At 43.5% G+C, this 26,517-nt stretch overlaps 1 protein-coding gene across 1 annotated transcript in view; it reads left to right on the plus strand.

Annotated features, from left to right (window-relative positions):
• Window positions 1-642: 642 nt before the first annotated feature.
• Window positions 643-26,517, plus strand: part of ERICH6B (glutamate rich 6B) — a 65,603-nt gene continuing 39,728 nt past the window's right edge. Inside the window, exons 1-2 of the mRNA XM_059680858.1 lie at window positions 643-1,040; window positions 6,815-6,999. Coding sequence (XP_059536841.1) covers window positions 643-1,040; window positions 6,815-6,999 — 583 coding nt within the window. The remainder of the gene's footprint in view (window positions 1,041-6,814; window positions 7,000-26,517) is intronic.

Raw genomic sequence — 26,517 nt, forward strand, 5'->3', positions numbered from 1 at the left:
GAGCCAAGGTGCTCACAGTTGCATTGAAGCTGGGGAGTCAAACATTAGTAAAGTGCTGGTGGTCCTTCCAGCAGAGGTGGCCGTGGGTGTGGCAGCCATGATTATGTGCTACACAGACCTCCACCTGCAGAGGCCTTCGCTGACCAAGGACCAAACAGGACATCTATACCATCCTGTCTGTACCTCTTCCATTGTGTTCATCACTTCTTATATAGAAATATGTTTGCATGACTCCCTGGATTTCAATCTCCTGGAAGACAGTTTCTGTATTGCTTACTATGGCAATAAATATTTTTTATAAGTAAAAGTTTTCTCTAATAATAGCACTACTGATCATGTCTTCATTTTCCAGCCCTTTTCATTTCCTTCACATTGTGCCATAATTTCGAAGGTGTTGCCTTCAGGTGTACTCTCTCCACTATGGTCTTGAGGGTAAATCTCCTGTTCCCTCCTTTTGTGCCTTTTCATGGGTCATGTATTGATCTACATACTCAAAGGGTCACCCAAGAATACTGACTGAAATGAGTATTTTAATCACATGCAGTAGTCAATTACTAGTGAACTTTTATTCCTTTGTTGGTTACCAGGATGAAGTGACTGTACCTGCTGCTGAAGGGTTTCATCTGCTTACTGCCTCCCAGCATGTCTACTAAAAGTAGTCAGTCATCAGGAGAGTCATCACCTCTCCTTCCCACCACTTTCCAACAACCCACACAGATCTTCTCTTCAGAGGAAGAGTATACCAAGGGGGAGGAGAAGAGTTCAAAGGAAGACTCTCCATTTCTTGAAGAAAATAAGTATCTGGAAGAGAATGAGTATCTGGAGAAGAATGAGTATCTGGAGAAGAATGAGTATCTGGAGAAGGAAAAGCATCCACAGGAAGATGACTATCTGGAGAAGGAAAAGCATCAGAAAGGAAAGAAGGATCTGAATGAACGGGAGTCTCAGAAGGGGAAAAAGCATCTACAGAAGGAAAAAAATTATTGGTATGAAGAAAGCTATCTAGAAAAGGGTGAGTATCTGGAGGAGGTTCTCCCAAAGTGCTAAGGAAAAAAAAGAAGAAATTTGAAATCTAGCCAAAGTTCAAATTATCAACCTACCCATGGAATGAACAGGTAAGAAGACTCATTACTAAGTTCTATTCACAGCTTCACTAGCCATGCCCCAAAGCACCATGTCAACAGAGCAGGCAGGGAGACTTGATGAATGTAAAGCACCTGTTCATAAAAAAAAAAAAAAAAAAAAAAAAAAGAACCCATGATTTTTACCTTATTTTTTCCTTATTGCTCAAGTAATACATGTTCATTGTGGATGTTTGAGAAATTATATATAAGCAAAAAATAGCAAAGATCTCTACCATCCAGAGATGATCACTTCTTTCACACTTTGGTTACATCCTCCCCAGACTTTATATAGTGTTTGTAACCTGCCTTTTAAGGTACATTTTTAATATACTTATAACTAGAGGCCCAGTGCACAAAAATATGTGCGCTCGCGGGGGGGGTGGGGGGGATGTCCCTCAGCCCCACTTGTGCCCTCTCACAGTCTGGGACCCCTCGGGAGATAACAACCTGCTGGCTTAGGCCTGCTCCCAGGTGGCAGAGGGCAGGCCCAATCCCTAGGTGCAGCCCCTGGTCGGGCTCAGAGCAGGGCTGATTGGGGAGTTGGGGCACCACCCCCTGTCATGCACAGAGCAGGGTGGATTGGGAGGTTGCAATGCCACCCCCAGTTACGCTCAGGGTAGAGCCAATTAGGGGGGTTGGGGCGCCGCCCCCTGTCACACTCAAGGCAGGGTTGATGGGGAGGTTGTGGCACCACCCCCTGTCACACACAGAGCAGGGCCGATCAGGGGGTTGGGGCGCCTTCCCCTGTCACAAACAGAGCAGGGCATATAGGGAGGTTGTGGCCCCTACCCCTATCACACACAGAGCCGCAGGGCGATCAGGGGGTTTGGGCGCTGCCCCCTGTCATGCTGCTCCAGGGGCCAGGAGGCCTCGTGGCTCCGCTGATCCCAGTGCTGGGAGGCCTCGCTACTCCGCTGATCCTGGTTCGGGAGGCCTCGTGGCTCTGCTGATCCCAGTGCTGGGAGGCATATTACCCTTTTACTATATAGGATAGAGGCCTGGTGCACAGGTGGGGGCCAGATGGTTTGCCCTGAAGGGTGTCCTGGATCAGGGTGGGGGTCCCACTTGGGTGCCTGGCCAGCCTGGATGAGGGGATGATGGCTGTTTGCAGCTGGTCACACCCCCTTCAGGGTGGGGGTCCCCAATGGGGTGCCTGGCCAGTCTGGATGAGGGGCTGAGGGCCGTTTTCAGGCTTGTGGGTGACTGAAGCTCCCAGCCTCTCCTTTTTTTCTTTTTTTTTTATTCTGGGATTTATTTACCTTCTATGGCTGTCACTGGAGCTGAGAGCCAGCTTTAGCACTGAGGCTCGGCTCCAGCTCTGAGACCTCGGCTGCTGAAAGCAGGTATCTGGTTTGTTTGGGTTCTATAATTGAAACACTGTTGCAACTCTGGCTCGGCCGGCTGGATGAAAGCATGGAATTTGTTTAGCTTCTATAATTGCAACATTGTTTCTTAGAGTGCAGCTCAGAGGCCGGCAGCGGCAGGTGGGGAACCTTGGCTTCCTCCATCACTGGAGCAAGCAAGCCTCCTGTTCGCTTCAGCTGCATGGCTGCCGGCCGCCATCTTGGTTGGCAGTTAATTTGCATATCGCCCTGATTAGCCAATGGGAAGCGTGTCGGAGGTACAGTTAATTACCATGTTTGTCTATTATTAGATAGGATTATAAATAAATATTACATACTTATATGAATATCATTTCATTTATTATCTAAAAATTGTTGTAATTGCCTCATTGCATTGTATTATATAATACAACTGTATAATATAAACCATACTTTTTAAAAAATCTTTTATTGATCTTTAGAGAGAGAAGAAGGGAGAGGGAGAGAAAGAGAAACATTAATATGAGAGTGAAACATCAATCTGTTTCCCCACATGTGCCCTGACTGGGGATTGAACCCACAACCTGGGTATGTGCTCTGGCCGGAATTGAACCTGTGATCTTTCGGGACAACGCTCCAACCAAATGAGCCACACCAATCAGGGAAAACCATAATATTTTTAATTTTCCCCTATTATTGATTATTCATTGCTTCTGACTTTTTGCTACTTTTTTAAACAGCACTTTGATAGCCTAATTTTATCAATGACCTCTAATTATTTCCTAGAATGCATTCCAAGGCAAACAGGTGGTTAAATGAAAAACAGGTTCTTCAAAGTCAAAAAATAATGTTTACAATATTTATATTCTCTGAACTTCAGTCACCTTTTCTGCACAGTTATCCTCCATCCCCTGACAGAGGGAGCCCCTGTGATAACCCAAAAGATTAACACAGCAAACCTGAATTTCCAAAACCATGGTTTCATGAAAATTACTTTATTGAGTTTTCTTTGATCATATAAAATTTCAACCCCAGAATTTCTAAAGGAAACCATTTAGAGAGACAGTAAAGATAAAATAGGAAAAGTAAAAATAAAATAAAACTTATAAATTGGGGCCCCTCCGCCCCAACCCCGGCGTCACACACTTAGCAACACATTTTTAAACAGAAAGAAAGATGGTTTCTTTTTTTCCAATAGTGTCTTTCTCTTCTTTTTCCCAATAGAACTCCAGGTGATTTATCCATCGCACACCCCGCCTAATCTTAATGAAAGGTAATAGTTTTCTTTTTGGGTAAATCAGGTGGAAATCCATGCTCAGGGGTGCTTCCGGAGCCCTTAGCTTTCAGGAGGGAGGGAGGAGAAGCGGGATGCAGGGAGCAGGTCCCCTGAGGAGGGAGGGGTTCAATCAGGGTGAGGGCTCTTGGAAATCACACACAAAGGACCTCCCAGTGCTGCTCCCCTCTGTCACTCAGTCACTCACAAGGCCCTGGCAGCCAGAACCACAGAGATGGAAGGGCAGGGGGCTGAGTCTGAGCTGGAGAGAGAGAGCAAAGGCCCACGGGCAGTGCCCATGGTGAGTAGATGAATGAATGCCCAAAAGGAAGTTGCAATCTTCCTTGCCCAGGCATACTTCCAAAGTCTAAATGGTCATTCAATGAGTAGTCATTAAACTGCCACACGGCTTGGCACACACTAGACCAGGGGTGGGCAAACTTTTTGACTCGAGGGCCACAATGGGTTCTTAAACTGGACTGGAGGGCAGGAACAAAAGCATGGGTGGAGTGTTTGTGTGAACTAATATAAATTCAAAGTAAACATCATTACATAAAAGGGTACGGTCTTTTTTTTCAATAGTTTTATTCATTTCAAACGGGCCGGAGTTTGCCCACGGCTGCACTAGACAGTCAATAACATACCTATGGGATCAATGATTAAAATGCCTTAAATGTGCTCAGCCCTGTGGAAACCTGTAGGGGGGGAGGTACATAAGACTTCTGATTCACAGTCTTGGTCCTTGAGTCTGGGCCTCTACAATCCCTTCCCAAAGCATGATTATTTATCTCCACTGGAAAATGGGTTGACACTAGATACAAAGAAAGCACAGGCCAGTTGGTTACGGTGAGAGGCAGGAGTAAAATCCCAGCGCTGCGGCATTGGGAAGCAACAGATAACAACTTGAGGGCCCAGGGCTCCACACAGGGGTACCCCTCGGCCTGACAAGGCTGGCCTCCCTTCCTGCTCTCACTGGCCCTTCCATTCCATGCTTCACAATTCCGGAGGCACAAACACATGGATCTGACAGGATCACCCCACCAGGGCAATGTGTAAGAGGGAGTGGCTTTTCAAAGGCCCCCCGTCGCCTCAGTTACTGACACTCACAGGCCATTAAGCAATGTGGCAGCGAAGGGCCCGACAGTGCAGTGACGGTGGGGAAGGCTCTGCTTGAGAACGGGAACTCCAGAGCCTGGGTTTGAATCGCAGCTCCTCCGCGCAGCCAGCTGTGGGCCGCAGGGCAGCCACTTAATATCCCTATGCCTAGGTTTTCTTATCTGAAATATGGCGACGGTGGGTTTAGGCCTCACGGGCTGTGGTGAGAATAGATGAGTGTGAACTCGTGGGGCCACTGAGAACAGCGGTCAGCGCGCAGGGCAGGCCAGTGAGTGCTGAGGCCCTTTGTTGTTCTCTGTTCTGCGCCCACGAGCCCACGTGGGAACTTAGCATGCCCAGGATGAGGATCGTGGTTCCTGGCCAGCTTTATGCCAAGCACACCCACCCGTCCTGTCCTTTCTCCATAGGCTAGCTGAGTGGGTTTTCTGTTCCCGGGGTCCTGCGGAACACGTGGCGATCAGAGAGGTCTGTCCGTGTGCTCTGCGGCTTGGGTCCACAGAGTCCAGGTCTGAACCTTGGGTGCTCAGACAGGCCCTGGATTTTCCTCACACGAGGTTGCTGAGAGGATGAACCCTCCACAAACCCCTTTAGGCAAGAGGCATTACACTCATGTTGGTTAAGGTAGGGAGTGTGAAAAGAGAGCAGATTCAAGTCAAGTGTTTCCTGGGTCCCTTATAAATAGGAAGGCTCCCTCTCCCACTCCACAACCACCCCCTAAAAGTCCCCAAGCACATGCCAGGCCCCTTCCCCTCTCTAAGACGGCCTGGAACCACCCATGCTCCCTGGGACCCAGGATCCAGTGGGTCCCCCTTTGTACTCTCCCCATTGCTGATGGGCCAGGGAGCAAGTGTTTGTCCCAGGTTGGTGGGTGCTGAGGCTACAGCGAGCCCTGGCAGGTGCCCCAGAAGGCCCTGCAATGTCCCAGACTGGGGCAGTCATGGCAGAGAGGGTGCTAAGCAAATGTACACAGAGATGGAGATGACCAGCGCAGTCCACCATTGCCTAAGTATAGTCCCTCTGTTGTTGGCAGCTGTGACTTCTCAAGGTCCTTTCAGGAGGGTTTGCATGATCTCCTTGCCTCTCAGTGGGCACCTGGGGAGTGAGGCAGGACAGACATTATCCCACTAGTACAGTGATGGGGAACCTATGACACGCGTGTCAGAGGTGACATGCAAACTCATTTTTTTGGTTGATTTTTCTTTGTTAAATGGCATTTAAATATATAAAATAAATATCAAAAATATAAGTCTTTGTTTTACTATGGTTGCAAAGATCAAAAAATTTCTATATGTGACATGACACTAGAGTTAAGTTAGGGTTTTTCAAAATGCTGAGCTCAAAAGGTTCGCCATCACTGCACTAGAAGGACAGAGCCCAGAAGAGACTCCTGACCTTGTCTTGAGGCCTGGAGCAGGGCAAGAGTTGACACTGTGTCCACTAATTCTTAAGCCCTGCGGTCACCTGGCTAGGACCCAAGCATCTTGCCAGGTGACCCGGAGGCCCCTTTCAATGGTACATCCTGGGAACAGCCGCTCTGCCCCAGCCCACTGGCCAGCACAGACCCAGCCCCACCCACGGAGTGGCACAAGACCTGCCTGGAACGCCCACAGATGCTGAAAGAGAACAGCTTTCTGGTGGTGTCTCCTGGATGGAAAGAGCCTCCTCCTCTCTCTCTCAGCCTCTTCACCAGCAGCCCCTTCCCTGCTGCTCCTGCCTCAGGAACCCTGACCCAGGCCTGTCTCAGGAAGGGCTGCTGAACTCTGTACTTCCCCTAAGAGAATGACAGCAGCCAGCATTGTCCCCACCCTCATTTGCCCTCACCTGGTCCCTTCTACCCTGTGAGTCCCCCATTAGGGATGGGCAGAAGTCTGTAAGCTGGAGAGCAGCCACCACCACCCCAACTTCCCAGCAGGCCGTGCATGGGTGCCTACCTGGCCCATGCTGGGGAGTTGACTGAACCCTGTGCTCCCCTCTGACAGAAGCCCAGCTGATGCCGTCTCTCAGGTGAACACCCTCCTCACCGTCATTCCTCCCACCTTTGAACATGCCAGGAAGTCTTCTCACTCTGCCAAGAAGACTTTTAAAGCCTTCAAGGAGAATGCTAGAGGATCTCTGCCCTGGCAAGACCAGGGCACGCAGACAGACGGCGCCTATGAGACTCAGGGTAAGGGAACTGGCACCTGCTGCCCAGCAGGGCTCTCTGGGGGCGGGGTGGGGGGAAGGAGGGTACGAGTGCATTCCATACCTATGAAACATCAGAGCTAAGGACTCTCTCATGCTGATGATATATACTGCTTCCTGCGCCACTTGAAGTTGTATTTTGGGTAAGAAGTCAAATTCTTCTGCTAGTCCTGTTACAACCTTCCTCCATGCCAGGCCTTCCTCAGAGAAAGAGCATCAGCAAAGTACCGAGGCAGTTTCCTTCTTCGGGCTTTCCCTGTCTCTTCGTTCATCTTCCCGTTCTTATTCTGCATGAACACAGAGCCTGTTTCCCTCAGGGACCATTTCCTTCCTGGATCACAGACCGGTCCCCAAGGTAATGGGGTCCCCCAGACTCCCTGTGCCATTGAGCAGAAAGAGCCAGCCCTGACTCAGGACCAGCCAAGCCAGCCCAGTGAACTCTTGTGGCCACAACTGGGAGATACTCAGAAGAAAGTTCGGCAAGGCTGCAGTGGGCAACAGAAAGGCCTCTCACTCTAGGATCCTTGGATGGGATGCTCAACAGCATTTGTCACCATTATTAATAATTACATCCAGCCTTGGTGAGATTGATCCATCACGGATTCACGGATCCATTTCACATCTGTAGTCATGGCAACAATAAGTTAAATTTCCCCATCACCTCAACTCCATGCCCCCCTCTGTGCCTGCTAAATTTTATAGCTCAAATGTGATTAGGTGCAATTAGGAGCCAGAAACTCCATAAGAAGTATGGAGAGATAAGGGACAGCCCACACAGCCGGAGGTCGGGTGTGCAGGCAGCACTTGATGAGGAGTGTTTTACAGGCCAAATTGGGTCGTGTCGGGCCTTTGTCAGCATGTGTGTTCCGATGGAGCCCCAAGAACTGGAACCATTTCAAAGTCAGTAAGCATGACAGCTGGGGAAAATCTGAGCATTTCTCTAAATATTCATAGGCAGGATTCTGAAAGTCATTTACTGGGTAATCACCTGTAAAGTGCCAATGCTAAGCTTGGAAGGATGTGGGAGAGGAGAAAGAAGATAGGACAAGGCTGGGGTGTGGAAAGGGGACACCAGGTCCTGTCCATACCTCTATGGACCCACCTCCAGAAAGAGGCCCTCTGGAAGTTATTGCTTTATTTAACCAGTTCATTCATGATCCTTGTGGTTTCTAAGCTTAATTTACAGAACTAGTCATGCCTATATCTAACTTAAGTTTGAAGCACTCTACATAATTTTGGTCTGTAGGGGCATGTTTTACAATTGTCTTTTCAGTACTGAGTTCCTTAATGCCAACATAAATTTTGTGTTTAGTGAAAGTCTAGCCACCACCATAAATGTTTACTGGTCAAATACTATGATGTGGGCGGCCTGAACCAAAGGAGTGGACTGTATTGGACCTCTAAATAGGATTGATGGCACACGCCAGGTTCCTGCAGCTATGTGAGGGGCTTTCTTTTTCCTTCTGCCTATGGTTTACAACATAACTTTCTTGAAAGCATTGGTAATAATTGGGGAAATTTTGCCAGTAATAGGTATACATGATTATATCTGGCCAATGAAATGGAGCAAAAATATAGCAAAAAGGCTTCTCTGAGAAATGACTAGTTACACAGAAAGTGATAGAAGTGTGAAGGCAGAAACCAGGAAATGTGGAGGTCCAGGAAGGTAGAAGAGATCAAAACCATCCGAGAGGAGGAAGGGAAAGTGACACAGGGCAAACGATCTGTGAGTAATGAAGGTGTGGCCCGTGCCAAGAAGGAAAGCCAACCCTCTTCAGCTGGAGTACAGAACACGAAGGATTCCCCAGTGTGGCAGATGCAAGAAAGACTCCACTGTCAGCCCATGGCAAAAGCCATCAGCCACCTGTCAGAGAAACATGGACAATCAAGACTAAAGCAATCCAGTGAGCTGCTAGTTTGAGGCCAAGGGCCAACAGAAGCATGCAGAGATGATAGCAGGTGTCGGCACTGCTGATCCACGATGTCCAAGACTGTGCGTCCCACTGCTGGGAGCTGGTACAGAGGCACGTTCCCAGCCTTTTTTATCAGGATCCCCTCCTGCATCCTTAACAAGATCCCCAGAGGATTCACAGGTACAGGGATGTTGGAGAGCCACGCACCTCAAGGGGTTAATATAATGGGTGCAAGGTTCCTACTTTTAAAACTTTTTTTATGAGATTGTTCAAACCCCGTGGGCCAGAAACAGCATTTTATGTGGCAAAGCCCTGTAAAAGTTAGGTTGTAAAGTTAGTCATGTCCTTCAATTGCTAGTTAATTCTAACTTCACTGTCAAGGAAACTGAAATTAGACTTTGAACAGAATGTGGAGGAAAAACAGGTAAATTCTTGAAACCTTACTACAGAGAGTGGAAGGAATGCTAAAGGTACCAGAAATGCCTTGCGACCCACGTGAGGAGTGTTCTGAAGGAGGACCGGAAAGGCTATTGATGGCCTTAGGTGTCCACCTATCCAGGCACACAGCAGGGTCAGAAACAAAGTACACCCAAAGCTCTGACACAGAGCAGTACCTCCTTGCTGGTAGCAATCCTCAAGACTTGGTGGCTGGCACAGAGTGAGCACCTATACTTCTTTGTAAAATACTTATGAAATTGTTGTTGACGCCTTATCTGATTCAGAGCAGATATGGTAATTACAGGGTATATCCTACTCCCAAAACACAGTATTGCTAGGAAGGGAGCTGGGTCTAAAAAACAATGTGTGGGGGGACAAACAGAAAGAAGGGAAGTGCCATCAGTGAAGTAATTTACTTCACACCACCTGGCCAGATGGAGAAGACAGTTGGAAAGCTCCCAAAAGTATAAACTAGCGTTTGCACACAGTTCCCCTCAGTGGACTCACATTTTGAAAAATCACAGGCAGAGATTTGAAAAAATAAGCATGTTACCTACAATAAATGCAGAAAAATGACTCCAACTTTAAGAAGAATGTCAGGAGATCTGATTGCCCAGGATAAATTTTTTATTACCAAAAAGTAGTAGTAGTAATAATAACAACAATACTGCAGGCTGCATCTAAAGAAGAGGCCCTTTTAAAACAGGATCTGGGCAAAAAGAAGATCAAGATAAGGCCACTGTTTAGTGCAATGTTGAGGAATGGTTCAAAGTTGTGTCCTTCAATTGTTATTTAATTTTGACTTCACTGTCAAGAAAACTGTTCTCCATATTGAAAAGGGTGCAACAAAATTAGGCAGGAAATAGCAGAAAGCAAAACTTGGTGAAAAGATCAGCAGACACTGCTGTGTCCTGACCTAGATAAAATGCACCCCAGAATATAGACAGAGAGAGAATAGCTTCATCATGTTTGTGGTTTTTAAGGAATTGTGAAAATTTGGGGAAATGAGTCTGTAACCAATCGGGGGCAAATATTAAGAGCAAAGTGACCACAAGAAGCCAGCATGGAATCAATAAGAACAAAGCAAGTAATACTGGCTTTTAGGTCACTTTTTTTTTCTTTTAAGTCCTCACTCAAGGACATTTTTCCATTGATTTTTAGAGAGAATGGAATAGAGAGGGAAAAACACAGGGAAATATCAATATAAAAGAAACACATTGATTGGTTGCCTCCTGCACGAGCCCCTACCAGGGCCTGGGCCAGGGAGGAGCCTGCAACCAAGGTACGTGCCCTTGACCAGAATCGAACCTTGGGACCCTTCGGTCCACAGACTGATGCTCTATCCACTGAGCCAAACTGGTTAGGGCTTAGGTCACTTTTTGACAGTAGCTCAGGGAATGATGGTAATCCAGTAGACCCAAATTATACAATGTGTTTCATTTTCAAAGCCTTCCTGATGTTCCTGTGGACAAGATAGAGAAATATCAGGTGGCTGCCAATGTAAGATGATGCAGTGATAACTGTTGAATAACCACTGGAGATACTATTTAAGGATCAGAGTCAACCTAGTTTCCAGCAGAGAGCCACACATATTTTATCATAGACTTGAGTAGAGATATAGGAGGAAAATTTGTGTTTGTAGATGATCTGAAGCTGCTGAGTGATGGGAATAATGTAATCAGATTCTAAAAGATCTTGACAAACAGGAACGTGGGACCAGAACTAGTTAGATAAAAGATAATGGTAATTTATATTAGACACTGCTCTTAGGTCCACAAAAACAACGGGGTGAAGTGCAAGGTAGGGAAGCCCTGTTTGTTGTAGATGTTAGTCAACTATAAGCGCAATAAGTCAATGACATGACTGATGTTAGTGCCAGAAAAGTTAATATAGCCAAATATAATTAAAAGATTCCATAAAGAGGGAGTAATCCTACTCTAGCCTGCACAGCTGTTCTCTCCAAGAGCTGTCACACTGTGTGAGGTCTAGAAGCAGACCGGTGGGACTTGGAGGAGAGGGTGGTGTTAGGCAGACCAGGAGACTATACCATACAAAGACCTGTTGAAGCAAAGGAGATGTTAAGTCTGGAAGGCACACATCTCTGGGACAGTGTAATTGTCTTACAAGTACCTGATGATCAGCCATACAAAACCGAGACCTGACTTCTCCATCTGCATTGAAGGCCTAGCGTAGGACTGGCTTTGGGAAATACATTAAGAAATTCTTCCTAACAGTGAGAGCCATGCCACAGGGGAATGAGTTGGAGAGTTCTTGGTCTTTAGAGGCAATGACTTGGTCTTTAGAGGCAAGTTCTGGGTCCATCTCAGGCTATGACTTGCACATGTGTAGAGGCGTCCAAGCACCACAGACCAGGTCAAAGCCTGAGACTCCTGCAAGCAGATGGTGCAGTTAGCCTTTCCTTTTTCTTCATGGGCCTGCTCCCCTCCACTATTAAGCATGGAACCTAGGCTGTGTGCATGCACATGGGTGCACACATATGTTTAGGAGTAGGAAGAGGGGGAGATGAGGATGGGGAGGCAAAAGGATTGAGAATTACAAAATTCCAGAAGACATAAAGTCAGCATCACCAAGAACTTACAAAAGTTCTCAAAAACCTACAGCAGCCTCCTGTGTTTCCCAGCCAGCCCCCATTGTGCACCCTTGGGGAGCAAGAAGACAAGAAACACCCACTTCCTTCCGTGACAGCCATACCCCGTTATTTATCTACATGGTCATGGAACCACTTGGCTCTATTGTTCCAAAGCTACAAGGTGCATGCTCAACCCGTCATGCTATCTATCCTGGAACCCTAAATGGCTCCCTGGCGACCAGAGGAGAAGGCCACAGAGGGGCTACTTTTCCTAACCATTGGTTCATTGCAGTCCTAGAAAAGTGGAGGAGGAGAGAGGGAAAATCCAGTATATACCAGCAGTCCCCTCCAACCCATTTCTCCCTTCTCTTGATCAGCCTTGGGTCAAGAAAGAACCTTAGACCCTAAATGTCCAATATGAACCCACTGGGAAGTGCGAAGTTAAAATTATTAATGACAACCCTTTTCTGTCTTTTTTTAAAAAATATATTGATTTCTATGAGAGGAAGGGAGAGAGAAAGAGCAATAGACACATCACTAATGAGGGAGAATCACTGATTGGCTGCCTCCTACACGTCCCCAACTAGGGATCGGACCTGCAACCCAGGCATATGCCCTGATGGGGAATTGAACCATGACCACTGAGCAACACCATCCCAGCCACCTTCTTCTGTCTTTTTTTTTATTTTATTGCTTAAAGCATTACAAAGGGTATTACATATGTGTCCTTTTATTTTCCCCGCCCTTGACAATCCCCTGGCCTCCCCTACCCCCCAGTGTCTTATGTCCATTGGTTATGCTTATATGCATGCATACAAGTCCTTCGGTTGATCTCTTACCCCTCTCCCTCCTGCCCCTTAACCCTCCCCGACCTTCCCGCTGCAGTTTGACAATCTGTTTGAGGCAGCTCTGCCTCTGTATCTATTATTGTTCAAAAGTTTATAATGGTCTCTATTATCCATGAATGAGTGAGATCATGTGGTATTTTTCCTTCATTGATTGGCTTATTTCACTTAGCATAATGCTCTCCAGTTCCATCCATGCTGTTGCAAATGGTAAGAGTTCCTTCTTTTTTACAGCAGCATAGTATTCCATCGTGTAGATGTACCACAGTTTTCTAAGCCATTCATCTACTGATGGGCACTTAGGCTGTTTCCAGATCTTAGCTATGGTGAATTGTGCTGCTATGAACATAGGGGTGCATATATCCTTTCTGATTGGTGTTTCTGGTTTCTTTGGATATATTCCTAGAAGAGGGATCACAGGGTCAAATGGGAGTTCCATTTTTAGTTTTTTGAGGAAACTCCATACTGTCTTCCATAGTGGCTGCACCAGTCTGCATTCCCACCAGCAGTGCACAAGTGTTCCTTTTTCTCCACATCCTCTCCAGCACTTGTCGTTTATTGATTTGTTGATGATAGCCAGACTGACAGGTGTGAGATGGTACCTCATTGTTTTGATTTGCATCTCTCAGATGATTAGTGACTTTGAGCATCTTTTCATATGTCTCTTGGCTTTCTGAATGTCCTCTTTTGAAAGGTGTCTATTAAGGTCCTTTGCCCATTTTTTGATTGGATTGTTTATCTTCCTTTTGTTAAGTTGTGTGAGTTCCCCATAAATTTTGGAGATTAGGCCTTATCAGATATGACATCGGCAAATATGTTTTCCCACGCAGTGGGTTTTCTTGTTTTGTTGATGGTTTCTTTTGCTGTGAAGAAGCTTTTTATTTTGATGTAGTCCCATTTGTTCATTTTCTCTTTAATTTCAAGTGCCCTAGGAGCTGTATCAGTGAAGAAATTGCTGCGGCATATGTCTGAGATTTTGTTGCCTTTGGATTCTTCTAGAATTTTTATGGTTTCCCGTCGTACATTTAAGTCCTTTATCCATTGTGAGTTTTTTGTTTTGTTTTGTTTTGTTTTATAATCCATCAAACCACTATATTTTTCAACTCTCAACTTAGATTGGTTTGCTTTGATGAAATTTATCCGATTGGCCTCCATTTTTTTTTCTTTTATTTGTTTTTTATAGCTTAAAGTATTACAAAGGGTATTACATATGTGTCCATTCCCCCCCCCCCCGCCCTAGACAGTCCCCTAGCCTCCCCTATCCCCCAGTGTCCTATGTCCATTGGTTATGCTTATATGCATGCATACAAGTCCTTTGGTTGATCTCTTACCCCCTACCTCCTGCCCCCCAACCCTCCCCGGCCTTCCCGCTGCAGTTTGACAATTCGTTTGAGGCAGCTCTGCCTCTGTATCTATTATTGTTCAAAAGTTTATAATAGTCTCTATTATCCACGAATGAGTGAGATCATGTGGTATTTTTCCTTCATTGACTGGCTTATTTCACTTAGCATAATGCTCTCCAGTTCCATCCATGCTGTTGCAAATGGTAAGAGTTCCTTTCTTTTTACAGCAGCATAGTATTCCATCGTGTAGATGTACCACAGTTTTCTAAGCCATTCATCTACTGATGGGCACTTAGGCTGTTTCCAGATCTTAGCTATGGTGAATTGTGCTGCTATGAACATAGGGGTGCATATATCCTTTCTGATTGGTGTTTCTGGTTTCTTCGGATATATTCCTAGAAGTGGGATCACAGGGTCAAATGGGAGTTCCATTTTCAGTTTTTTAAGGAAACTCCATACTGTCTTCCATAGTGGCTGCACCAGTCTGCATTCCCACCAGCAGTGCACAAGTGTTCCTTTTTCTCCACATCCTCTCCAGCACTTGTCGTTTGTTGATTTGTTTATGATAGCCAGGCTGACAGGTGTAAGATGGTACCTCATTGGTGTTTTGATTTGCATCTCTCTGATGATTAGTGACTTTGAGCATGTTTTCATATGTCTCTTGGCTTTCTGAATGTCCTCTTTTGAGAGGTGTCTATTTAGGTCCTTTGCCCATTTTTTGATTGGATTGTTTATCTTCCTTTTGTTAAGTTGTATGAGTTCCCTATAAATTTTGGAGATTAGGCCCTTATCAGATATGACATTGGCAAATATGTTTTCCCACACAGTGGGTTTTCTCATGGTTTTGTTGATGGTTTCTTTTGCTGTGCAGAAGCTTTTTATTTTGATGTAGTCCCATTTGTTCATTTTCTCTTTAGTTTCAAGTGCCCTAGGAGCTGTATCAGTGAAGAAATTGCTTCGGCATATGTCTGAGATTTTGTTGCCTTTGGATTCTTCTAGAATTTTTATGGTTTCCTGTCGTACATTTAAGTCCTTTATCCATTTTGAGTTTATTTTTGTGTATGGTGTAAGTTGGTGGTCTAGTTTCATTTTCTTGCATATATCTGTCCAATTTTCCCAACACCATTTATTGAAGAGACTATCTTGGCTCCATTGTATGTTCTTGCCTCCTTTGTCAAATATTAATTGAGCATATTGGTTCGGGCCGATTTCTGGGCTCTCTATTCTATTCCATTGATCTATATGTCTGTTCTTCTGCCAGTACCAGGCAGTTTTGAGAACAGTGGCTTTGTAATACAGCTTGATATCTGGTATTGAGATCCCATCTACTTTGTTCTTTCTCAGGATCACTGCAGCTATTCGTGGTCTTTTTTTATTCCAGATGAATTTTTGGAGAGTTCGTTCTAAATATCGAAGTATGCCGTTGGTATTTTAATGGGAAGTGTGTTGAATTTATAGATTGCTTTGGGTAGTATGGACATTTTAATGATGTTGATTCTACCAATCCATGAACACGGTATGTTCTTCCATCTGTTTATGTCTTCCTCTATATCTTTTTTCAACATCCTGTAGTTTTCTGAGTAGAGGTCTTTTACCTCTTTAGTTAAGTTTATTCCTAGGTAGCTTAATTTTTTTTGGTGCAATGGTAAATGGGATTGTTTTTATAACCTCTCTTTCTGTAAGTTCACTATTGGTGTATAGAAATTCCTCAGATTTCTTGGGGTTAATTTTTTATCCTGCTACATTGCCAAATTCATGTATTAAGTCTAGTAGCTTTTTGATGGAGTCTCTAGGATTTTGTATGTATAATATCATGTCATCTGCAAATAAGGACAGTTTTACTTCCTCTTTTCCAATTTGGATGCCTTTTATTTCTTCTTCTTGTCTAATTGCAATGGCTAATACTTCCAGTACTATGTTGAACAGGAGTGGTGAGAGTGGGCATCCCTGTCTTGCTCCTGTTCTTAGGGGAAATGGTGTTAGTTTTTGTCCATTGAGTATGATGTTGGCTGTGAGCCTGTCATATATGGCTTTTATTATGTTGAGGTATGATCTTTCTACTCCTACCTTGCTGAGAGTTTTTATCAAAAATTGGTGTTGGATTTTGTCAAATGCTTTTTCTGCATCAATTTTTATGACCATGTGGTTTTTTTCTTTCAATTTGTTTATGTGATATATCACGTTAATTGATTTGCGGATATTGTACTATCCTTGCATCCCTGGGATAAATCCTACTTGGTCGTGGTGTATGATCTTTCTGATGCACTGCTGGATCCGATTTGCTAAGATTTTGTTGAGGATTTCGGCATCTATGTTCATGAGGGATATTGGCCTGTAATTCTCTTTCATTGTGTTGTCTTTACCTGGTTTTGGTATTAGGGTGATGCTGGCTTCATAGAATGAGCTTGGAAGTGTTCCTTCCTCTTGAATTTTCTGGAATAGTCTGAGGAGGATAGGTTTTAGTTCTTCCTTGGATGTTTGGTAAAACTCCCCTGTGAAGCCGTCTGGTCCTGGGCTTTTGTTTGCTGGAAGCTTTTTGATGACTGCTTCAATTTCTTCCATAGTTATTGGCCTGTTGAGATTTTTAGATTCTTCCTGATTGAGATTTGGAATGTTGTATTTTTCTAGGAATTTGTCCATTTCCTCCAGGTTGTCTAGTTTATTGGAGTAGAGCTGTCCATAGTATTTTTTTTAACAATCCTTTGTATTTCTGTGGGGTCTGTTGTTATTTCACCTCTATCATTTCTGATTTTGTTTATTTGGGTCCTCTCTCTTTGCTTCTTGGTGAGCCTGGCTAGAGGTTTGTCAATCTTGTTTATCCTTTCAAAGAACCAGCTCTTGGTTTCATTGATTTTCTGTATTGTTTTTTTGGTCTCTATGTCATTTATTTCTGCTCTAATCTTTATTATCTCCTTCCTTCTGCTCACTCTGGGGTTTTCTTGTTGCTCTCTTTCTAATTCTTTGAGTTGTAGAGTTAGATGATTTACTACCATTTTTTCTTGTTTTTTGAGATAGGCCTGTAGAGCTATAAACTTCCCTCTCAGGACTGCTTTCATTGCATCCCATAGGTTTTGGATTGTTGTGTTTTCATTAGTTTCCAGGATGTTTTTAATTTCTTCTTTGATCTCATTGGTAACCCAATCAATATTTAATAACATGCTATTCAGCTTCCAGGTGTTTGAGTATTTGGGGTTGTTTTTATTGTAGTTTATTTCTAATATTATGCCATTGTGGTCTGAGAAGATGCTTGGTATGCTTTCAATCTTCTTGAATTTGGGGAGACTTTGTTTGTGATCCAATATGTGTTCTATTTTTGAATCTGTCCCATGAGCCCTTGAGTAGAATGTATATTCTATGGCTTTGGGGTGAAGTGTTCTGAAGATGTCAATTAAGTCCATCTGATCTAGTGAGTCATTTAGGATTGCTGTTTCTTTGCTAATTGTTTGTCTAGAGCAGGGGTCAGCAAACTTTTTGACTCGAGGGCCACAATGGGTTCTTAAACTGGACCGGAGGGCCGGAACAAAAGCATGGATGGAGTGTTTCTGTGAAGTAATATAAATTCAAATTAACATCATTACATAAAAGGGTACGGTCTTTTTGTTCAATAGTTTTACCATTTCAAACGGGCCGAATCCGGCCGGCGGGCCATAGTTTGCCCACGGCTGGTCTAGAGGATTTATCCTGTGATGTCAGTGGTGTATTCAAGTCCCCTACTATGATTGTATTGTTGTCAATCTCTCCTTTGATATCTTCCAGGAGTTTTGTTATGTATTTCGGTGCTCCTGCATTGGGTGCATATATGTTTACCAGGGTTATATCTTCTTGCTGTATTGATCCCTTTAGTATTATGAAGTGGCCTTCCTTATCTCTTGTTATGGCCTTCACTTTGAGGTCTATTTTGTCTGATATAAGTATTGCTACCCCATCTTTCTTTTCCTTTCCATTTGCCTGAAAGATATTTTTCCATCCCTTCACTTTCAGTATGTGTGAGTCCCTTCTAATGAGGTGGGTCTCTTGTAGACAGCAGATGTATGGGTCATGTTTTTGTATCCATTCAGCCACTCAATGTCTTTTGGTTGGAGCATTTAGTCCATTTACGTTTAAAGTTATTATTGAAAGGTACTTGTTTGTAGCCATTTCTTTTTTTTGTGTGGCTGTTTTCTTTCTGAGCTTTTTATTTCTTCTTTTTACACTAGTCCCTTTAGCATTTCTTGCATTGCTGGCTTGGTGGTGATAAACTCCCTTAGCCTTTTTTTGTCTGTGAAGCTTCTTATTTCCCCTTCAAGTTTGAATGATAGCCTTGCTGGATAGAGTATTCTTGGATTCAGTCCTTTGCTTTGCATCACTTTGTAAATTTCAGTCCATTCTTTTCTGGCCTGATGTGTTTCTGTTGAGAAATCATTTGACAGTCTAATGGGAGATCCCTTGTATGTAACTTTCCGTCTCTCTCTTGCAGCCTGTAAGATTCTCTCTTTGTCCTGAACATTTGCCATGGTGATTATGATGTGTCTTGGTGTGGGTCTTTTCGGGTTCACCTTGTTTGGGACTCTCTGGGCTTGTGTGACTTTTTTCTTCCCCACCTCAGGAAAGTTTTCTGATATTATTTCTTCAAGTAGGTTTTCTAATCCTTGTTCATCCTTCTGTTGTTCTGGTACTCCTATTATTCGTATGTTGTTTCGTTTCATGTTGTCCCAAAGCTCCCTTAGGCTCTCCTCCTGTCTTTTCATTTTTTTCTCCAATTGCAGTACATTTTGGGTGTGTTTTGCTTCCTTGTCTTCTAATTCACTAATTCAGCCCTCCGCTTCTCCTAGTCTACTGTTGATACTTTCAATGGAGTTTTTCATTGCAGCTATATCATTCTTCATTTCTTCTTGGGTCTTACTTAAGTTGTTGATTTTTTCATCTGTTTCTTCTAGCTTCTTCCATATGTTATCGATTTTTTCATCTGTTTCTTCTAGCTTCTTCCATATGTTATCGATTTTTTCATCTGTTTCTTCTTGCTTCTTGAAGAGGTTGTCGATTTTTTCCTCCATCTGGTTTATGCACTCTAGGACCCTTATTCTGAATTCTTTTTCTGTCATGTCGCATGCCTCTGTATCACTTAGCTGCTTTTCTGGCGAGTCCTCCCTTTCTTTCCTTTGGGGGTTTCTTTGTCTACCCATGTTTGATCTCACTGACATATCTAGACGTTGAATCGTTCAGTGGCTGCTCCCTGGGTGGCAGTGGCTCCTTGGGCTGTGTTTGCTCTTCGGGCGGTTACGGTAGCAGCTGCTCCTCAGTTGGTAGCAGCTCCTCTGGTGGGTGCTGTTCACAGCAGTGGTGGCTCTTCTGGCTGGTGGGGGGAGGCTTCACGTACAGCTGCTGTTCCTCAGACAGAGGTTGTGGTGCTCACGAGGCTGCTGTTGCTTGGATCTGCTTTCCAGGGGCGTTTGGCCCTTCCCGGCTGCAAACTGTCTCACCAGCTGAGTAATTTTGCCAATTTGGTGTGGGTGTTATTAGTTTCAGCTGCTTACTCCATTTGCTCTGTGACATGACCTGGAACGCGTCTGCCTATATCGCTGCCATCTTGTCTTCACCAACTTCCGTATTTCTCTTCTGTCTTTTAACAGAACCTTCAACATCAAAAGTAAAAACAGAGCAAGAAGCCTCAACAATAGCACACACCTCAAAGTTGGATTCAGAAGGTATCATTTTAATTTTATAATTTGATGATTTTAAATAACTTGCAGAAGTTACAAATCCATCCACAAGAACGTAAGAAGCACAGAATTATCAGGCCCCCAACCAGAAAATCATCTTTTGACCTTTTTAGACTAGGACTAGGTCACTGGCTAGTTAAAGTCAGTGACCAAGGCATTATTTCTAGGGCTTGGTGTCAAGGCTCATGGGTCATGTAAGAAACTGAGCCAAAGGGTAAAGTGCTTTTAAATTTGAGTTAAAATTGAATTTTGAAAGGGGAGGAAACAATATTTTCCAGTGGGGTTAGGAAGCAGCAAAATTGGGTATTCATACTCAGTTCATTCCATGACATTTACTGTATGCCTACTGGCACTTATTATACACCTACTGTACATTGGGCAGGATATAAAGATGAATAACTCCATTATACCATCTCAGAACTTAAATTTTAGTGGGTAAAATAAAATATAAATAATGGGAAAGGAATCAATATTTATTGAGCATAAGCTACAGTCCTCAAACTGCTAAAGATCATGTAAGCTTCTTATCCCAAAATATGTGATCTCCATCTTGGTCTTCCCAGCCATTTAGGAGGTGATTTTAAATCGATTCCTTCAAGGTCTGGACTAATTCACCATACCACATTCTATTAATAATTTTTCCTATTCTTTTTTAGCACATGAAGTGCCACAACAGGAAGGAAATGGTGAGAGTCCACGTGATATACCCAAAGCTCCCTGCTCCCCACAGAGTCCCAGGCTGGGGATGGTGCCCCAGGTGGTGGGTATCCTGTGGGTCCAGGCTGGACCAATTCTTAGAGAGGACCTAGGGACATGCTGGGTACACAGCCTGGAACCTGGATGTACTGCTTCCCTATCCCTTCCTGAAGAAGGGAGATAGATAGGGAAACAGAGAGAGAGTCTCTGGAGCAACACAGAATGACCTGGCATAGAACCAAAAGTCCATCTCTCTACTCAACCTTTGGTATAGGGACTCTCACATTTAAAGAGTGTCTAGTTGGTGGCTGGGTTCCCTAATCTCTGGGAAGCAGGACTTAGCCAGAATGCAAGAGATCACTAATGACACCTGGGTAAGGAATAAGTTAGCCCCTACACCTGGAGCCCTTAAAGACATTGCATTTTTATTAAGGAGGGATTCGTTGAATCTTATGAGGGGAAAGGACAAGGGAGAATCCTTATGGTAGTAGAATCCCAACTTGCATACATCACTTCACAAAACAAAAGCCCTGCAATTAACCAGGCCATCCTATTAGATAATAATCTAGGCACTGTGTTCTGTTATCTCACAGTATGGTGAGCGTGAGGGGAGGCGGGGTAGATCAGAGCTTTGATCCTGATACACAAGTGGCTTACCAAACAAACTCTTTCAGACTCACTCTGCATTCCAGCCACCCCACCACCACCCCCAGAAGGGTACAGATTAATTGAATTTATTTTACTCCATTTCCGGTAAGGCAGTGGTTCTCAACCTTGTGGCCCTTTAAATACAGTTCCTCATGTTGTGACCCAACCATAAAATTATTTTCATTGCTACTTCATAACTGTAATGTTGCTACTGTTATGAATCATAATGTAAATATCTGATATGCAGGATGGTGAAAGGGTCGTTCGACCGCCAAAGGGGTCGCGACCCACAGGATGAGAACCGCAGAGGAAAGGGCAAGTGTTAGGAGCTGTACTGCTCGGACTTTAATGTGTAGAGAAAGAACCAGGGATCTTGTTAAAATGCAGATTCTGACTCAGTAGGTCTGAGATCCTGCATTTCTCACAAACACCAGCAGCAGCTATTGCTGCTGCTCCATGGACCACACCAGGTTTTAGAACAGCTTATGGATTTGTGCCTTTGGGAATCACCAGCCCAGCCCAGCCCAACCCAGCTGTCTAAGGTAGAAAGGAATCCACTAGGAGGTGAAAAGAGCACTGAGTTGCAGAGCTGGGCTGCTCACTTCTTGGAGTGGGCACCCGGCTGGTTATTCACTGCCATTCCCCACCCGCATCTCATCTCTAACAGGGGATCTGTCCTGCAAGGCAAACACGCATGGCTCCAACAGCTCTCCCAGGCTCAGGGACTGCAGTTCTGTCAAGAAAAACATTACAGGACAAGAATTGATTGGATGGGGGGATATTAAGATTTGTTCTTTTCTTTCTTTCTTTCTTTATTGATTAAGGTATTACATATGTGTCCTTATCCTCCCCTATTGTCCCTCCACCCACCCCCCACTCATGACCTCAACCCCCTGGTGTCTGTGTCCATTGGATAGGCTTATATGCATGCATACAAGTCCTTTGATTGATTTCTCCCCCTTACCCCCACCCTCCCCTACCTTCCCTCTGAGGTTTGATGGTCTGACTGATGCTTCTCTGTCTCTGGATTTGTTTTTGTTCAGCAGTTTATGTTGTTCATTATATTCCATAAATGAGTGAGAGCATGGGATATTTATCTTTCTCTGACTGACATTTTGCTTAGCATAATGCTCTCCAGATCCATCCATGCTGTTGCAAAAGGTAGGAGTTCTTTCCTTTTTACAGCAGAGTAGTATCCCATTGCATAGATGTACCACAGTTTTTTAATCCACTCATCTGCTGATGGGCACTTAGGCTGTTTCCAAATCTTAGCTATGGTAAATTGTGCTGCTATGAACATAGGGGTGCATATATCCTTTCTGATTGGTGTTTCTGATTTCTTGGGATATATTCCTAGAAGTGGGATCACTGGGTCAAATGGGAGTTCTATTTTTAGTTTTTTGAAGAAATTCCATACTGTTCACAGTGGCTGCACCAGTCTGCGTTCCCACCAGCAGTGCAAGAGGGTTCCTTTTTCTCTGCATCTTCACCAGCACTTGTCATTTGTTGATTTGTTGATGATAGCCATTCTGACAGGTGTGAGATGGTAATTCATTGTCATTTTGATTTGCATCTCTAAGATGATTAGTGACTTTGAGCATCTATACTAATAAAAGGGTAATACGCTAATTAGACCAGACGTCTTCCGGATGTCCTTCCAGACAAAGCCGCAGTGGTGGAGGCCTAGGCAGAGATGGTTAGAGGTGATCAGGCTGGCAGGGGAGGGCAGTTAGGGGCGATCAGTCTGGCAGGGGAGGGAAGTTAGGGGTAATCAGGTTGGCAGGGAGAGGCACTTAGGGGCAACCAGGCAGGCGAGCATTTTGGAGCCAGCAGTCCCAGATTGCAAGAGGAATGTCCAACTGCCAGTTTAGGCCCGATCCCAAAGGGGTCCCAGATTAGAGAGGGTGCAGGCTGGGCTGAGGAACCCCTCCTCGTGCATGAATTCCGTGCACTGGGCCTCTAGTGTTTACATATGTCTCTTGGCCCTCCTTATGTCCTCTTTTGAAAAGTATCTATTAGGTCCGTTGCCCATTTTTTGATTGGGTCATTTATCTTTTGTTAAGTTGTATGAGTTCCCTATAAATGTTGGAGATTAAACCCTTATCAGTGATAACGATGGCAAATATATTCTCCCATGCAGTGGGCTTTCTTGTTGTTTTGTTTATGGTTTCTTTAGCTGTGCGAAAGATTTTTATTTTGATGTAGTCCCATTTGTTTCTTTTCTCTTTAGTTTCCATTGCCCTAGGACAGTGATGGTGAACCTTTTGAGCTCGGCGTGTCAACATTTTGAAAAACCCTAACTTAACTCTGGTGCCATGTCACATATAGAAATTTTTTGATATTTGCAACCATAGTAAAACAAAGACTTATATTTTTGATATTTATTTTATATATTTAAATGCCATTTAACAAAGAAAAATCAACCAAAAAAATGAGTTCGCATGTCACCTCTGACACGCCTGTCATAGGTTCGCCATCACCGCCCCAGGAGCTGTATCAGTGAAGATATTGCTTCAGCATATGTCAGAGATTTTGCTGCCTGTGGATTCCTCTAAGATTTTTATGGTTTCCCATCTTATGTTTAAGTCCTTTATCCATTTTGAGTTTATTTTTGTGTATGGTGTAACTTGGTGGTCTAGTATCATTTTTTTGCATGTATCTGTCCAATTTTCCCAACACCATTTATTGAAGAGACTGTCTTGACTCCATTGTATGTTCTTGCCTCTTTTGTCAAATATTAATTGGGCATAGTGGTTTGGGTCAATTTCTGGGTTCTCTATTCTATCCCATTAGTCTGTATGTCTGTTCTTTTGCCACTACCAGGAAGTTTTGAGAACAGTGGCTTTGTAATACAGCTTGATATCTGGTATTGAGATCCCTCCTACTTTGTTCTTCTTTCTCAGGATCGCTGCACCTATTCGGGGTCTTTTTTTATTCCAGATGAATTTTTGGAGAGTTTGTTCGAGGTCTGTGAAATTTGCCATTAGCATTTTAATGGGGAGTTCATTGAATCTATAGATTGCTTGGGGTAGTATGGACATTTTAATGATGTTGATTCTACCAATCCATGAACACGGTATATTTCTTCCATCTGTTTATGTCTTCTTCTATCTCTTTTCTCAGTGTCCTGTAGTTTTCCGAGTACAGTTCTTTTACCTCCTTAGTTAAGTTTATTCCAAGGTATCTTAATTTTTTTTGCTGCAATGGTAAATGGGATTGTTTTTTTAGTCTCTCTTTCTGTAAGTTCACTATTGGTGTATAAAAATGCCATAGATTTCTTGGCGTTAATTTTGTATCCTGCTACATTGCTGAATTAATTTATTAAGTCTAATAATTTTTTGATGGAGTCTTTAGGTTTTTCTATGTACAGTGTCATGTCACCTGCGAATAATGACAGTTTTATATCTTCTTTTCCAATTTGGATGCCTTTTACTTCTTCCTCTTGTCTAATTGCTATGGCTAGCACTTCCAGAACTCTGTTGAAGAGGAGTGGTGAACGTGGGCATCCCTGTCTCATTCCTGTTCTTATGTGAAATGGTTTTAGTTTTTGCCCATTGAGTATGATGGTGGCTGTAGGTTTGTCATATAAGGCTTTTATTATGTTGAGGTATGATCCTTCTACTCCCACCTTGCTGAGGGTTTTTATCAAGAAAGGGTGTTGGATTTTGTCAAATAATTTTTCTGCATCAATCGATATGACTATGTGATTTTTATCTCTCAATTTGTTTATGTGATGTATCACGTTTATTGATTTGTGGATATTACACCATCCCTGCATCCCCAGGATAAATCCTACTTGATCCTGGTGTATGATCTTTCTGATGTAATGCTGGATCCTATTTGCTAGAATTTTTTTGAGTATTTTGGCATCTATGTTCATGAGGGATTTTGGCCTATAATTCTCTTTCATTGTGTTGTCTTTATCTGGTTTTGGTATTAGGGTGATGCTAGCTTCATAGAATGAGCTTGGAAGTGTTCCTTCCTCTTGAATTTTTTGGAATAGTCTGAGGAGGATAGGTTTTAGTTCTTCCTTGAATCTTTGTTAAAACTCCCCTGTGAAGCAGTCTGGCCCCGGGCTTTTGTTTGCTGGAAACTTTTTGATTACTGCTTCAATTTCTTCCATAGTTATTGTCCTATTGAGATTTTTAGATTCTTCCTTATTGAGTGTGCCACGCCAGCACGACCAAGGGTGATCCCGAGTGAGGGGGTAAAAGGATTAAGGAAAGAAAGACAAGAGAATAATAGCTGGGTCTCGGTGGGACACTGCCTCCCTGATGAGGAAACAATGACCCCGCCCACAAGCCATGTCTTTATTTTATAGCAGATGCCGCGAGACAAAGTAGGGGCGTGATCACGTTGTTTACAGCATGCTCATGAGTGTCAGCCTCACTCAACTACATGCACCCGAACTCTATCACAAGGCACGTGGGGCTACGTGTTTGGACCATAGGTTCAAGCTTACAACCACAGCCATTGGCTATAATTGTGTTGGGAGGGCCCTGCTTTCCAGCTGGGACTTGCACGTGGCAATGAGAGGACCCTGTCTTTTCATTAGTCTGAGGCTTGAACCTGGCCAAAACACCATAACTGTGCTCCACAATTGAGTTTTGAAAGGTTGTATTTTTCTAGGAAAATGTCCATTTCCTCCAGGTTGTCTAGTTTGTTGAAATAGAGGTATTCATAGTATTTTTTAACAAACCTTTGTATTTCTGTGGGGTCTGTTGTTATTTCTCCTCTTTCATTTATGATTTTGTTTATTTGGGTCCTCTCTCTTTGCTTCTTGGTGAGCCTGGCTTGAGGTTCATCAATCTTGTTTATCCTTTCAAATAACCAGTTCTTGGTTTCATTGATCTTTTGTATTGGTTTTTGTTTGTTTGTTTGCTTGCTTGTTTTTGGTCTCTATGTCATTTATTTCTATTCTGATCTTTATTATCTCCTTCCTTCTGCTTATTCTGGGCTTTTCTTGTTGCTCTCTTTCTAATTCTTTAAGTTATAGAGTTAGATGATTTATTACCATTTTTTCTTGTTTTTTGAGGTAGGCCTGTAGAGCTATAAACTTCCCTCTCAGGACTGCTTTCATTGTGTCCCATAGATTTTGGATTGTTGTTTTTTCATTGTCATTTGTTTCCAGGATGTTTTTAATTTCTTCTTTGATCTCTTTGGTAACCCACTCATTGTTTAATAGCATGCTATTCAGCTTCCAAGTGTTTGGATTTTTGTTGTTGTTTTTAGTGTAGTTTATTTCTAATATTATGCCATTGTGGTCTGAGAAGATGCTTGATATAATTTCAGTATTCTTGAATTTGGAGAGAGTTTGCCTGTGACCCAA

This window comes from Myotis daubentonii, chromosome 2 (genome assembly GCF_963259705.1).
Source record: "Myotis daubentonii chromosome 2, mMyoDau2.1, whole genome shotgun sequence".
In the NCBI taxonomy this organism is placed as follows: domain Eukaryota; kingdom Metazoa; phylum Chordata; class Mammalia; order Chiroptera; family Vespertilionidae; genus Myotis; species Myotis daubentonii.